Below are 15,976 nucleotides of genomic sequence, written 5' to 3'. Positions count from 1 at the left end.
TTCGTTGACGCCAAATCCACCAACACGCACGCACAACAAAATTTCTGAAAATTTTACAGACAATTTTCAGGCCTACCTGTGGAAATTGATTTTAGTTTCATAATTGTTTAAGGTCTTGTACCAGACTCCACAGGCAACACTAGGCAAATAGTGTACAGTGTGAATCATTTCAGCTTGTCAGAGGGGTCAAACCCGTGATTACAAACAATCACAGGATGAAAGAGTTGAACAAGGAACTCAACAATTCAAACTCAATTTAATTAAAATCTCAGAAACTGATACAAATGGTGAAACAACCAAGGTTTAGCTAGAACCACAAAATTACTCAATAATTCATTTCATTGAATCCACAGATACATAATCATAGGCTAAACTAATGCAACAAGAAACAATCAAAACAGTCATAAATCTTGCAAATCAATGGCGACCTAACACCTCAGCTGAAATAGCTGATCTGTCTTAACAGATCTTCAATGGAATGCAACCTATGCTCTCTAGTCACTCCTGCCAGGTCTTCTCAGAATATGCCCCCAGCTTCTTCTTCTTTGCAATTATTGACCGAGTCAAACTCAACTTGTTCGTTCTCGCATCCAATTTGGGATCGTAACACAGAGTTATTGGCATGTATGCTAGTTACCGTACAAATTGGAAACACCGGAAGCACATGCCTAGTATTGTGTTATTATCTGGAAATATGAAATCTAAATAAGGCAATTACAATGACACCTTCCTCAGAAACTAAGGTCGATTTTAAACTCTGAATATTTTAACGAGATTTAAATAACCACATTGACCTCCAGTCCTACATAGTTTCAATATCAAAAGAAGTATAACATAGATATGTCTTTACAAATTACGACCACATTCGGTGCCATCTGAGATTGGGTCAAATTTACCGTCTCACAAAAAATAGGTTGCCAGACTTCAACACGGAACTCTGGCTTATCAGCTAGTTGTTTGGGCCAATTGTGACAGCCTTGCGAGGGCATATATGTAAATAGGGAAGAACAACTCTCTCAGATTAAATTCATTTGTTATTTTCATAATTATCGAAATACCCAAGTAGAAACTAGTATTTCAGACCCTGTCATTTTGTTTCCAAACACAAGCATGCTGGTACTGGTATCACCGTATCGTGAACAAAGTGGATTAGGTGTAACTAAAGAAAAAGGAGGACAAAAACAACTGGTAAAAGGCTTTTCAGTGCTGAAAGGACAGATGGGCATGATTCAAGAAGTACAGTTTGAATCAGAAAAACCTTTTCTCGAATACTTACAAATATTTTCGACGAGGAAGATAGTAAAATATGATCTCAGTATTATTTCAATGAAACAGAGAAACCTACACTTATACATAAAAGCACACCCTGGAAATAATATATACTTGAAAAATAAACATCATGCATTCTAATTTTGTACAGCAGAAGTGGTACCTGGTACCGACACTGTCTCGGTGTGGAATATTGGATTACTGGTATAAACTGGTTCTTAAACATTCCAGCAAAGATTCTTTTCGCACCTCCTTAATTGCAAATTAGAATAGATCATTCTCACAATCAAGACTGTTTTTGTGCTGTGATTGAGAAAATTGTTTCAGTTAAGACGCACCCTTTGTACCATCTAAAATGAATGGTCATGAAAGACTAAACTAAACCATCACCAGGGCCGATTATACTTCTTCTCCAAACCCGACCCGACCAGATTCAACCCAACACCCTCCCAGCTTTGCTTAACCTGAACTGAGCTAATCCAATTGTTATTTAACCTGCACGATATCTACTGGCATGGTTATCTAACATCTTAATTAATTTGGAATAGAGGGTACACAAAATAAACCATATGATAATTGATCATTCTCTGTAACTGTAAATGAAAAATCATATAATAGAAGATGAGAATAATCAAACACGCAATGAGTCAACCACGTATCAAGACAATGTCTGTGAATTCTTCTCACCATCTCCTTAATTTTAAACGAAACCCGAGCACAACTGACATTCTAATTTAGACAATGTTAGATAACATAATCTAGAATCATTCAAAGCACCCACCACTGACATCCTAATTCCTGACAAAATAGGAAACAAAAACCCTAGCTGATCGCCTATGTTTTGCCCATACCACATCCCTTGTCAGAATATAACCATCTAAGTTGAAGCGAGCAGTAACAGGTTTTGATTCAGTTTCCTCCTGTTTACAGGTACGGCCTCTCATCCAACCAGAGCGGTGGCCCCCAAGTGCTTGTTGTGACCTGAAGATCCTGTGACACGTGTTGCACTCATACTTGACTCTTTTCAAGTCAGGAAGCAAAACATCAGGATCAGACATCTTCCTTTTCTTGGCTGATGGAACGATCTTGTTCTCTTCTGGGGCCTTATCCATCACCTCAATTTTCTCTGTATCCTTAGGCCACATCTCTACGGAAAGAGATTTACTTGCACCTTCTTCAGCTCCAGATTCAGGAATGTCAATTTCCAGCAATTCTGATTTCCTTGAACCCGACATCTTCAGTTTTACTAAGGCAAGTGCAACCTCTTTTTCCAACTTTCCAAGATCTGACTTCGTTTTCCTATTGAGATTCCCAGAGAAGTGTCTCCTCATATGGCCACCAAGAGCTGGACCACTAGTAAAACTTTTTTCGCAAACCTTACATGCGAACTTCACCTCTTCTTTTAGGGATTCCATATTCTGTAGCCTGGTTGCAACAAACAAACAAGAAAGGATGCAAGGTCATCATTTGTTTGTTAGTAACAAATCAGAGGAATTAAAACAGAGAAAGATTATCTGAAGAGACAGAGCAGAGGGGGTCAAAATATCATACAATTAGCTATTGAGGAGATGAGATTCTCGTATAGCAACTTTGGGGGTAGCTAGGGAGATCAGACTCTCCTCATATATATATATGTCAGAGAGAATGAAAGAGGAGCTCTGTCAAGCTCTTTCTTTTTTTCTTGATTCCTTGGCGGTGCTTTTTTAATTTTCAAAACAAAGCGCTCTATTTTTATTTTTAGAGGAGATATATGTAGACGCTATTAATTCTTTATTGTGTTTAGTTCATTTAATTGATTCAACTAAGTTATTTTCATTTGAGATGGAAAATATAATTGGTGGTGAATATAGAACAGAACCCATTAATTAGTTGCTCGCATTGCATTGCATGCACCAGGAACGTACTTAGGGGTGTTAATGGAATTTTTATTAAGTACGCAATTTTTTTATATATGTATCCTTTTTATTTATACAAATAACTATACAAGTTTTTATTATTATCATTAGATTGATTCATAAAATATTTTATATCATTTTTATTAAGTAATATAAGATAAATTTAATTTATTCAATATTTTATATTGTACAAAAAATAAAGTTGTACAAAATATGTTTAATAATATATATGCATTGGTGTCTAATGTTGTGTATATAAGCATGCATCCAGATAACTCTATAAGAAAAATTAAATTAACACAACTATAATTATTTTTCAAGTTCCTCTCGCTAATTGAGTATAATTTATTTTTTCAGTTCATATATATAGATAGAGATGGGCTTCGGTGAGTTGCGAAGTAAAGTGACTATTTTACTTATTGAAATGTTCTTGGAGACCAACTTTTACATTTTTTTAAATTTTTTTACTATTTATTAAGCAATTTTGAAAATCGTTGATCCGATGGTCCAGATTTTTACTGTTTTTTACTGTTCACAGCAAAACAACGGTTTTCAAAATTGCTTAATAAATAGTAAAAAAAATTCCAAAAAATGTAAAATTTGGTCTCCAAGCACATTTCAATATGGAGATCACATCTAACTGTTCGGATCAGTCGTTTGGACTTTCAAAATGAAAATACGACGTGAAGTAGAAACCCGTTTTACTTCGCAACTCACCATAGCTTATCTCATATATATATTCGAAAATTTAGAAAAAAAAATCTTAAACGAAGTTATGTTACGAGTCTGGCTAGCTTTTCTTATAAGAATTACCATAATACGGGATACATGTATTTTGGTTGGCAAGCAAAAGACTTAATTAGGAGAAATCATTTTGAGAGAGTTTATTTTAAGCCCAAGAAAACTTGCCTAATTTGTCGGCTGCCTAATATATCAACTGACCATTAAAAATAATTAACAAATTAATCTTCCATTTTCAATATAAAAACATTCACAAAAACAAAGTAGCTCTATTTTCTAATTAATTCTTTGCACTTGATAAAGCTATTGACAATGTTGTTTTTACTTGATATAGCATACGAACCATAGCATGAAGTGAAAATAACATTGTCAATATTTTTATCCATGCCAACGTGCAGGTCCTCCGTAATAGAACTTGTAACCTTCAATTCCACTGTCCATTGGAATTTGGAGGGCTCGTTTCATTTATGGCAGAGCGTAGTTTAGGTTTGACGAGTATCGTAGAGGGTTGAATGGTGACATAATTAAGTTATGCGATGAATATTAAAGCTCATTGTCTTAAAATGAGCTTTTGAATATACGTATCACATTTGCGGTATGTGTACTATGCATTTGATATAAGCATAAGTGTAATAACACAAATCATATCAAAAACAATATAAAATTAATTATAGATGTCTAATATAATTAAAGTTACATCCGCATATAATAAAATATTTAAATATGCAAATACTAATAAAGAGTCACATTGCTTATTTCAATATTAATATATATCAAACAAATTAAAGATTATTGTTAGTAGAATATACTTAGACACACACAAAATTAAGTTGTACAAAATATGTTTAATAATATGCATTGGCATCTAATGTTGCATACCATACACTTAGCGGCATCATGATTGTATATAAAAGCATTTATGCGTTCAGATAACTGTATAAAAAAAAAATCACACAACTATAATTAAATTTTCATACATAACTTGAATTTGTCGATTTATGTATAGAAATTCCAAGTTCCCCTCCCTATTGAGTATTGATTTTTTTTTTTCAGTTCATACTTCATATATATTGGAAAAATTATAATAGAAACATTCTTAAACGAACTCATGTTTTAAACCAGCTGGCTGAATATGCAAGTTCAATAGGTGCATAATGCAGCACTATTTCTTCCAGCACGGGCATCAAGATCACCTGAAGCCTGCGACACAGTCGATTTGTGTTTCTTTGTCATGTGGACCGTCCCCCCCCCCATCTCAAACATTGTGCATCAGCCTTCACGTACTCTATAATTAAGCACAGAATAAGCCTTTCTCAGTTCAGCATGAGTCGGCCAAACAGGCACCGGTGGGCATTTGTGGCATTCGGATATATTATATATGTTGCAAATATACCGTGAAATTTCATGTGTTGTTTCTGCAGCTTCTTAAGGTACTGTTGCTACTTACTATTATCAGGAGAATGGATCACACTCTAACCTTCTACAGCACTATTTTGTCTATATTTATAAAAAAGAAAACATTATCCAAATAATTTTGGGAAAGGTGGGCTCTCATAAATCAGTCATACATTTCCATATATAATTTTCAGGTTTTTAATTGTTATACATAAAATTCCCTCTAAAATCAAAATAAAAAAGTAAAAAATTTGGCAACAAGATATAGCCACTATTATTTCTCAGAATTTGTTAGATCATCGATCCTTAACAATACCAGAAACAGGTTTTCTGATATATACTATGGATGACCCACACCGAAAGTTCATTGAGTGCATTTTCAAATTATGAACAATCGGACTGATATAGTTTCAGACCAGAAGAACCCTGATATGAAAGGCAAATTTATGCTGCAATGACAACTGCGCAGGTTTGAAATTTTTTTTTTTTTTTTGAGAACCGGGCAGAGGCCAGAGGCTGCCAAGTTGGTACAGCAAAATAAGATGTCCTTTACAATCAAACCCGCTAGCCCGTTAGCAGAGTTTTAACCACAATGCCCCCTCCATTAATATTCTTTCCCCCAAAACAGCATAACCCACTCTATTTTCATCAACAAAATTTCTGTAAATTTTACAGACAATTTTCAGGCCTACCTGTGGAAATTGATTTTAGTTTCATAATTTTTTAAGGTCTTGTACCAGACTCCACAGGCAACATTAGGCAAATACTGTACAGTGTGAATCATTTGAGCTTGTCAGAGGGGTCAAACCCTTTATTACAAACAATCACATGATGCAAGAGTTGAACAAGGAACTCAACAATTCAAACTCAATTTAATTAAAATCTCAGAAACTGATACAAATGGTGAAACAACCAAGGTTTAGCTAGAACCACAAAATTACTCAATAATTCATTTCATTGAATCCACAGATACATAATTATAGGCTAAACTAATGCAACAAGAAACAATCAAAACAGTCATAAATCTTGCAAATCAATGGCGACCTAACACCTCAGCTGAAATAGCTGATCTGTCTTAACAGATCTTCAATGGAATGCAACCTATGCTCTCTAGTCACTCCTGCCAGGTCTTCTCAGAATATGCCCCCAGCTTCTTCTTCTTCTTTGCGATTATTGACCGGGTCAAAATCAACTTTCTCGCATCCAATTTGGGATCGTAACACAGAGTTATTGGCATGTATGCTAGTTACCATACAAATTGGAAACACCGGAAGCACATGCCTAGTATTGTGTTATTATCTGGAAATATGAAATCTAAATAAGGCAATTACAATACCTTCCCTCAGCAACTAAGGTCGATTTTAAACTGTAAATATTTTAAGAAGATCTAAATAACCACATTTACCTCCAGTCCTACATAATTTCAATATCAAAAGAAGTATAATATATACAAGCCATGTCTTTACGACCTCATTTGGTGCCATCTGAGATTGGGTCCAATTTAGGGTCTCACAAAATACCGGTTGTCAGACTTCAACACGGAACTCTGGTTTATCAGCTGGGTGTTTGGGCCAATTGTGACAGCCTGGCAAGGGTATATTCGTAAATAGGGAAGGACAACTCTCTCTCAGATTTAATTCATATGTTGTTTTCATAATTAACCAAATACCCAAGTAGAAACTAATATTTCAGACCCTGTCATTTTGTTTCCGAACACAAACAAGCTGGAACTGGTATCACTGTATCGTGCACAAAGCGGATTAGGTGTAACTAAAGAAAAAGGAGGACAAAAACAACTAGTATAAGGCTTTTCAGTGCTGAGAGGCCAGATGGGCATGATTCAAGAAGTACAGTTTCAATCAGAAAAACCTTTTTCTCGAATACTTATAAATATTTTCGACGAGGAAGATAGTAAAATACGATCTCAGTATTATTTCAATGAAACAGAGAAACCTACACTTATACATAAAAGCAGACCCAGGAAATAATATATACTGGAAAAATAAACATCATGCATTCTAAATTTGTACAGCAGAAGTGGTACCTGGTACCGACACTGTCTCGGTGTGGCATAGTGGATTACTGGTATAAACTGGTTCTTAAACATTCCAGCAAAGAGTCTTTTCTCACCTCCTTAATTGCAACTTATAATAAATCATTCTCACAATCAAGACTGTTTTTGTACTATGATTGAGAAAATTGTTTCAGTTGAGACGTACCCTTTGTACCATCTAAAATGAATGGTCATGAAAGACTAAACTAACCCATCACCAGGGCCGATTATACTTCTTCTCGTAACCCGACCCGACCAGATTCAACCCAACACCCTCCCAGCTTTGCTTAACCTGAACTGAGCTAATCCAATTGTTATTTAACCTGCACGATATATACTGGCATGGTTATCTAACATCTTAATTAATTTGGAATCGTGGGTACACAAAATAAACCATATGATAAATTGATCATTCAATTCTGTGGCAAACCATCATTCTCTGTAACTGTAAATGAAGAAAATTAGATTCCAGAAAACAGAAGATAAGAATAATCAAACAAGCAATGAAATAATAATGCTCAGAAAACTTAAATTGAGTTAACCACGAATCAAGACAATGTCTGTGAATTCTTCTCACCATGTCCTTAATTTAGAAATGCTAGATAACATAATCTAGAAACATTCAAAGCACCCACCATTGACATCCTAATTCCTGACAAAATAGGAAACAAAAATCCTAGCTGATCGCCTACGTTTTGGCCAAACCACATCCCTTGTCAGAATATAACCATCTAAGTTGAAGCGAGCAGCAACAGGTTTTGATTCAGTTTCCTCCTGTTTACAGGTACGGCCTCTCGTCCAACCAGAGCGGTGGCCCCCAAGTGCTTGTTGTGACCTAAAGATCCTGTGACACGTGTTGCACTCATACTTGACTCTTTTCAAGTCAGGAAGCAAAACATCAGGATCAGACATCTTCCTTTTCTTGGCCGATGGAACGATCTTGTCCTCTTCTGGGGCCTTATCCATCACCTCAATTTTCTCTGTATCCTTAGGCCACATCTCTACGGAAAGAGATTTACTTGCACCTTCTTCAGCTCCATATTCAGGAATGTCAATTTCCAGCAATTCTGATTTCCTTGAACCTGACATCTTGAGCTTTACTAAGGCAAGAGCAGCCTCTTTTTCCAATTGTCTAAAATCTGACTTCGTTTTCCTATTGAGATTCCCAGAGAAGTGTCTCCTCATATGGCCACCAAGAGCTGGACCACTAGGAAAACTTTTTTCGCAAACCTTACATGCGAACTTCACCTCTTCTTTTAGGGATTCCATCATCTCTCTCTCTCTCTCTCTTTCTTGTAGCCTGGTTGCAACAAACAAACAAGAAAGGATGCAAGGTCATCATTTGTTTGTTAGTAACAAATCAGAGGAACTAAAACAGAGAAAGAGGAGCAGAGGGGGGCAAAAGATCATACAATTAGCTATAGACTATAGAGGAGATGAGACTCTCGTATAGCAACTTTGGGGGTAGCTAGGGAGATCAGACTCTCCTCATATATATATATATATATATGTGTGTGTGTGTGTGTGTGTGTGTGTGTGTGTGTGTGTGTGTCAGAGAGAATGAAAGTGGAGCTCTTTCTTTGTTTCTTGTTTCCTTGGCGGTGCTTTTTTAATTTTCAAAACAAAGCGCTCTATTTTTAGAGGAGATATCTAATACAAGCCAGACATCCGGTGCATGTTGGTTCGTGGAGCTGAACATATATGTAGACGCTATTAATTCTTTATTAATTGTGTTTAGTTCATTTAATTCATTCAACTAAGTTATTTTCATTTAATTACATATATAATTAGTTGCTCGCATTGCATGCACCAGGAACGTACTTAGGGGTGTTAATGAATTTTTTTATATATGTATCCTTTCTATTTATACAAATAACTATACAAGTTTTTATTATTATAATTAGATTGATTCATAAAATATTTTATATCATTTTTATTAAGTAATATATATAAGATAAATTTAATTTATTCAATATTTTATATTGTACAAAAAATAAAGTTGTACAAAATATGTTTAATAATATATATGCATTGGTGTCTAATCTTGTGTACATAAGCATGCGTCCAGATAACTCTATAAGAAAAATTAAATTAACACAACTATAATTATATATATATATTCGAAAAATTAGAAGAAAAAAAAAACTTAAACGAAGTTATGTTATGAGTCTGGCTAGTTTTTCTTATAAGAATTACCATAATAAGATACATGTATTTTGGTTTGAAAGCAAAAGACTTAATTAGGAGAAATCATTTTGAGAGAGTTAAAGGTTTCTTCTATGCCCAAGAAAAATTGTCTAATTTGTCGGCTGCCTAATATATCAACTAAACATTAAAAATAATTAACAAATTAATCTTCCATTTTCAATATAAAAACATTCACAAAAACAAAGTAGCTCTATTTTCTTATTAATTCTTTGCACTTGATAAAACTATTGACGATGTTGTTTTAATTTATATAGCTATTGACAATCGTAACACATGAAGGTAGTTGTTGAATTTGGCGGTTAACTAAAATACAACTTCATGCATACGTGAAGGTGGTTATCAATCCTTGCTCTGATACCACTTGACGCAAAGCAGTCCTGTTACGAAGCTGGGACCATTATGAAGCTGATACCACGTGAACTTATGTTTGCACAGTTTTTTGGCGTTCCATTATGAAGCTGGGACCAAAGTTGCTACCGTTGGTGTCGTGCAATATTGTAGCTGGGAATGCTACGGCTTTTGGCCAGCCATGGTTCCCGGATGCTTTGCAGTTTCGGCCGACCTCAACCTCACAGATGCGACTACAAATAAGAGATCTTGTTAATGATGAGAATGGATGTTGGGATGCACAGATGCTTGTCAATCTGTTTGGTCACACAGCTTGTATGCAAATTCTGACTACAGTCAGACCTCCACCCTTGCAGCTAGCACAGGATGCCCCAACTCGAGATGCTCTCATTTTTAATCTTGCAACAAATGGAGACTATTCAGTGAAAAAAGCCTATCATCACTTGAGGGGTCCAGGTGCAAGTATATCGCAGGAAGCTTCAAGGCTTTGGCTGGATATTTGGAAAAAGGGGAATATACTGCCCCGAGTTAGGCTTTTTCTGTGGAAACTCATGCATAATGCGTTACTGCTAGGGAGTATTCTCGCTTCAAGGGGGATACGACTGCATAATGCATAATGTGGGTGTGAGGATGAAAATGTGAGACACATGCTCTTTGAATGCCCTTTCGCTAGACTATGTTGGTTTGCCTCGCCTTTAGCGGTAAGGTCTCATGTTTTTGAAGGGACATTGGCAGAACGGTTCAGTCAAATCTCACGTGATACTAATGATCAGCAATGGACGGGGATGGCTAATGTAATGTGGGCGTTATGGAGGTGCAGGAATGACATGACCTATTCATCGAAAAAGCCAACTCTTGAGCGATTCATGGGGTTCCTTACGGTCATCAATAATGAGACCTCAATCAGCTTGTCAGCGAGCTATGTAGAAGAACCACAACCCATGGATGCATCTGAACACCAGGCTCAGGTAATTTGCAATATTGATGGATCTTGGCTGTGTCAATGGGAAGGAGGTGTGGGTTACATTATCATGAAGGGTACTGAGTTGCTAGGCTATTTTTCCTCAAAAGTTCAAGTGTGTAGCCCCCTTCAGGCGGAGGCAAGTGCACTCAAAGTGGCCATAGATGCGGTACAGAAGATGGAGATACAATCGTGCCTTTTTAAAACAGATAGTGAGATTTTAGCCAAGGCTTGTTTGAATCGGATGCCGCCTACTGATGTTGATTGGAGAGCTTTCTCGGAGGTGTTCTATTGCTGGAAAGCCTTCAAGGCAAGACCAGCGTACAGTTGCATGCATGTTGAGAGAAGTCAAAATGATTTGGCTGACTATCTCGCCAAGAGGGGCAGACTAGAAGGATGGAGTTACACATGGTTCACCTTTCCTTTGTTTAGATAAAGAACTGTTATGTTTTTCTTTTTGAGTCACCTAGTGCTATTATAACAATCCTGTAATGCTACGTTTTTGTGGTGATTATCAATAAATGCCTATGGGCTTTGATTGCAAAAAAAAAAATATATATATATGTACGTATCACATTTGCGGTATGTGTACTATGCATTTGATATAAGCATAAGTGTAATAACACAAATCATATCATAAACAATATAAAATTAATTATAGAAGTCTAATATAATTAAAGTTACATCCGCATATAATAAAATATTTAAATATGCAAATACTAATAAAGAGTCACATTGCTTATTTCAATATTAATATATATCAAAAAAATTAAAGATTATTGTTAGTAGAATATACTTACACACACACAAAATTAAGTTGTACAAAATATGTTTAATAATATGCATTGGCATCTAATGTTGCATACCATACACTTAGCGGCATCATGATTGTATAAAAGCATTTATGCGTTCAGATAACTATATAAAAAAAAAATCACACAACTATAATTAAATTTTCATACATAACTTGAATTTGTCGATTTATGGATAGAAATTCCAAGTTCCCCTCCCTCATTGAGTATTGATTTTTTTTTTTCAGTTCATATATATTGGAAAAGTTATAATAGAAACATTCTTAAACGAACTCATGTTTTAAACCAGTAGCTGGCTGGTTTTTCTTAGAAGAATTACCATAATAAGAGATACCTGTATTTTGTTTTTGTTTTTTTTTAAGCAAAGGACAAACTCAGAAATCATTTTGAGAGAGTGCCTTCTATGCCCAAAAAGATTCGCCTAATTTGTTTGATACCATCTGATGCGCTTTCAAATCCGTGTGCACGAATCTGAGAAGAATTTGATATCCATAGAACCCAAATTTATTACTTTTGATTGCCATCAAGCCTACACTTTTCTCTCTATGGGGTAGTAGTCTAATAGCCCCCACACCAGCTGGAGTCCGGATCCTCTGCATTACCTCACCGTTTGAGTTTGATGAATATGCAAGTTAAGTAGGTGCATAATGCAAGTTAAGTGGTTTGATGAATAATTGGCTGAATATGCAAGTTCAATAGGTGCATAATGCAGCACTATTTCTTCCAGCACGGGCATCAAGATCACCTGAAGCCTGCGACACAGTCGATTTGTGTTTCTCTGTCATGTGGACCGCACCCCCCATCTCAAACATTGTGCATCAGCCTTCACGTACTCTATAATTAAGCACAGAATAAGCCTTTCTCAGTTCAGCATGAGTCGGCCAAACAGGCACCGGTGGGCATTTGTGGCATTCGGATATATTATATATGTTGCAAATATACCGTGAAATTTCATGTGTTGTTTCTGCAGCTTCTTAAGGTACTGTTGCTACTTACTATTATCAGGAGAATGGATCACACTCTAACCTTCTACAGCACTATTTTGTCTATATTTATAAAAAAGAAAACATTATCCAAATAATTTTGGGAAAGGTGGGCTCTCATAAATCAGTCATACATTTCCATATATAATTTTCAGGTTTTTAATTGTTATACATAAAATTCCCTCTAAAATCAAAATAAAAAAGTAAAAAATTTGGCAACAAGATATAGCCACTATTATTTCTCAGAATTTGTTAGATCATCGATCCTTAACAATACCAGAAACAGGTTTTCTGATATATACTATGGATGACCCACACCGAAAGTTCATTGAGTGCATTTTCAAATTATGAACAATCGGACTGATATAGTTTCAGACCAGAAGAACCCTGATATGAAAGGCAAATTTATGCTGCAATGACAACTGCGCAGGTTTGAAATTTTTTTTTTTTTTTTGAGAACCGGGCAGAGGCCAGAGGCTGCCAAGTTGGTACAGCAAAATAAGATGTCCTTTACAATCAAACCCGCTAGCCCGTTAGCAGAGTTTTAACCACAATGCCCCCTCCATTAATATTCTTTCCCCCAAAACAGCATAACCCACTCTATTTTCATCAACAAAATTTCTGTAAATTTTACAGACAATTTTCAGGCCTACCTGTGGAAATTGATTTTAGTTTCATAATTTTTTAAGGTCTTGTACCAGACTCCACAGGCAACATTAGGCAAATACTGTACAGTGTGAATCATTTGAGCTTGTCAGAGGGGTCAAACCCTTTATTACAAACAATCACATGATGCAAGAGTTGAACAAGGAACTCAACAATTCAAACTCAATTTAATTAAAATCTCAGAAACTGATACAAATGGTGAAACAACCAAGGTTTAGCTAGAACCACAAAATTACTCAATAATTCATTTCATTGAATCCACAGATACATAATTATAGGCTAAACTAATGCAACAAGAAACAATCAAAACAGTCATAAATCTTGCAAATCAATGGCGACCTAACACCTCAGCTGAAATAGCTGATCTGTCTTAACAGATCTTCAATGGAATGCAACCTATGCTCTCTAGTCACTCCTGCCAGGTCTTCTCAGAATATGCCCCCAGCTTCTTCTTCTTCTTTGCGATTATTGACCGGGTCAAAATCAACTTTCTCGCATCCAATTTGGGATCGTAACACAGAGTTATTGGCATGTATGCTAGTTACCATACAAATTGGAAACACCGGAAGCACATGCCTAGTATTGTGTTATTATCTGGAAATATGAAATCTAAATAAGGCAATTACAATACCTTCCCTCAGCAACTAAGGTCGATTTTAAACTGTAAATATTTTAAGAAGATCTAAATAACCACATTTACCTCCAGTCCTACATAATTTCAATATCAAAAGAAGTATAATATATACAAGCCATGTCTTTACGACCTCATTTGGTGCCATCTGAGATTGGGTCCAATTTAGGGTCTCACAAAATACCGGTTGTCAGACTTCAACACGGAACTCTGGTTTATCAGCTGGGTGTTTGGGCCAATTGTGACAGCCTGGCAAGGGTATATTCGTAAATAGGGAAGGACAACTCTCTCTCAGATTTAATTCATATGTTGTTTTCATAATTAACCAAATACCCAAGTAGAAACTAATATTTCAGACCCTGTCATTTTGTTTCCGAACACAAACAAGCTGGAACTGGTATCACTGTATCGTGCACAAAGCGGATTAGGTGTAACTAAAGAAAAAGGAGGACAAAAACAACTAGTATAAGGCTTTTCAGTGCTGAGAGGCCAGATGGGCATGATTCAAGAAGTACAGTTTCAATCAGAAAAACCTTTTTCTCGAATACTTATAAATATTTTCGACGAGGAAGATAGTAAAATACGATCTCAGTATTATTTCAATGAAACAGAGAAACCTACACTTATACATAAAAGCAGACCCAGGAAATAATATATACTGGAAAAATAAACATCATGCATTCTAAATTTGTACAGCAGAAGTGGTACCTGGTACCGACACTGTCTCGGTGTGGCATAGTGGATTACTGGTATAAACTGGTTCTTAAACATTCCAGCAAAGAGTCTTTTCTCACCTCCTTAATTGCAACTTATAATAAATCATTCTCACAATCAAGACTGTTTTTGTACTATGATTGAGAAAATTGTTTCAGTTGAGACGTACCCTTTGTACCATCTAAAATGAATGGTCATGAAAGACTAAACTAACCCATCACCAGGGCCGATTATACTTCTTCTCGTAACCCGACCCGACCAGATTCAACCCAACACCCTCCCAGCTTTGCTTAACCTGAACTGAGCTAATCCAATTGTTATTTAACCTGCACGATATATACTGGCATGGTTATCTAACATCTTAATTAATTTGGAATCGTGGGTACACAAAATAAACCATATGATAAATTGATCATTCAATTCTGTGGCAAACCATCATTCTCTGTAACTGTAAATGAAGAAAATTAGATTCCAGAAAACAGAAGATAAGAATAATCAAACAAGCAATGAAATAATAATGCTCAGAAAACTTAAATTGAGTTAACCACGAATCAAGACAATGTCTGTGAATTCTTCTCACCATGTCCTTAATTTAGAAATGCTAGATAACATAATCTAGAAACATTCAAAGCACCCACCATTGACATCCTAATTCCTGACAAAATAGGAAACAAAAATCCTAGCTGATCGCCTACGTTTTGGCCAAACCACATCCCTTGTCAGAATATAACCATCTAAGTTGAAGCGAGCAGCAACAGGTTTTGATTCAGTTTCCTCCTGTTTACAGGTACGGCCTCTCGTCCAACCAGAGCGGTGGCCCCCAAGTGCTTGTTGTGACCTAAAGATCCTGTGACACGTGTTGCACTCATACTTGACTCTTTTCAAGTCAGGAAGCAAAACATCAGGATCAGACATCTTCCTTTTCTTGGCCGATGGAACGATCTTGTCCTCTTCTGGGGCCTTATCCATCACCTCAATTTTCTCTGTATCCTTAGGCCACATCTCTACGGAAAGAGATTTACTTGCACCTTCTTCAGCTCCATATTCAGGAATGTCAATTTCCAGCAATTCTGATTTCCTTGAACCTGACATCTTGAGCTTTACTAAGGCAAGAGCAGCCTCTTTTTCCAATTGTCTAAAATCTGACTTCGTTTTCCTATTGAGATTCCCAGAGAAGTGTCTCCTCATATGGCCACCAAGAGCTGGACCACTAGGAAAACTTTTTTCGCAAACCTTACATGCGAACTTCACCTCTTCTTTTAGGGATTCCATCATCTCTCTCTCTCTCTCTCTTTCTTGT

At 36.1% G+C, this 15,976-nt stretch overlaps 3 protein-coding genes across 3 annotated transcripts; all 3 read right to left on the bottom strand.

Moving 5' to 3' along the window:
• Positions 1-2,060: 2,060 nt before the first annotated feature.
• On the bottom strand, positions 2,061-2,684 carry LOC144557188 (zinc finger protein ZAT9-like). Its single transcript, XM_078305718.1, has one exon. It carries the CDS (start codon positions 2,682-2,684, stop codon positions 2,061-2,063), a length of 624 nt encoding a protein of 207 aa, XP_078161844.1.
• Positions 2,685-7,998: 5,314 nt separating this feature from the next.
• On the bottom strand, positions 7,999-8,622 carry LOC144557187 (zinc finger protein ZAT9-like). The gene has a single exon (XM_078305717.1). The coding sequence runs from the start codon at positions 8,620-8,622 to the stop codon at positions 7,999-8,001; it is 624 nt and encodes a 207-aa protein (XP_078161843.1).
• Positions 8,623-15,324: 6,702 nt separating this feature from the next.
• Positions 15,325-15,948, bottom strand: LOC144557186 (zinc finger protein ZAT9-like). Its single transcript, XM_078305716.1, has one exon. It carries the CDS (start codon positions 15,946-15,948, stop codon positions 15,325-15,327), a length of 624 nt encoding a protein of 207 aa, XP_078161842.1.
• Positions 15,949-15,976: the final 28 nt, after the last annotated feature.

Source organism: Carex rostrata, chromosome 7 (assembly GCF_964058835.1).
Source record: "Carex rostrata chromosome 7, lpCarRost1.2, whole genome shotgun sequence".
Lineage (NCBI taxonomy): Eukaryota > Viridiplantae > Streptophyta > Magnoliopsida > Poales > Cyperaceae > Carex > Carex rostrata.
Note: the sequence above shows the minus strand (reverse complement) of the source record. Positions and strands in the feature narration are given on the sequence as shown.

Coding starts and splice junctions, on each gene's coding strand:
- LOC144557187 (XM_078305717.1), bottom strand. CDS start 8,622: ATGGAATCCCTAAAAGAAGAGGTGAAGTTCGCATGTAAGGTTTGCGAA.
- LOC144557188 (XM_078305718.1), bottom strand. CDS start 2,684: ATGGAATCCCTAAAAGAAGAGGTGAAGTTCGCATGTAAGGTTTGCGAA.
- LOC144557186 (XM_078305716.1), bottom strand. CDS start 15,948: ATGGAATCCCTAAAAGAAGAGGTGAAGTTCGCATGTAAGGTTTGCGAA.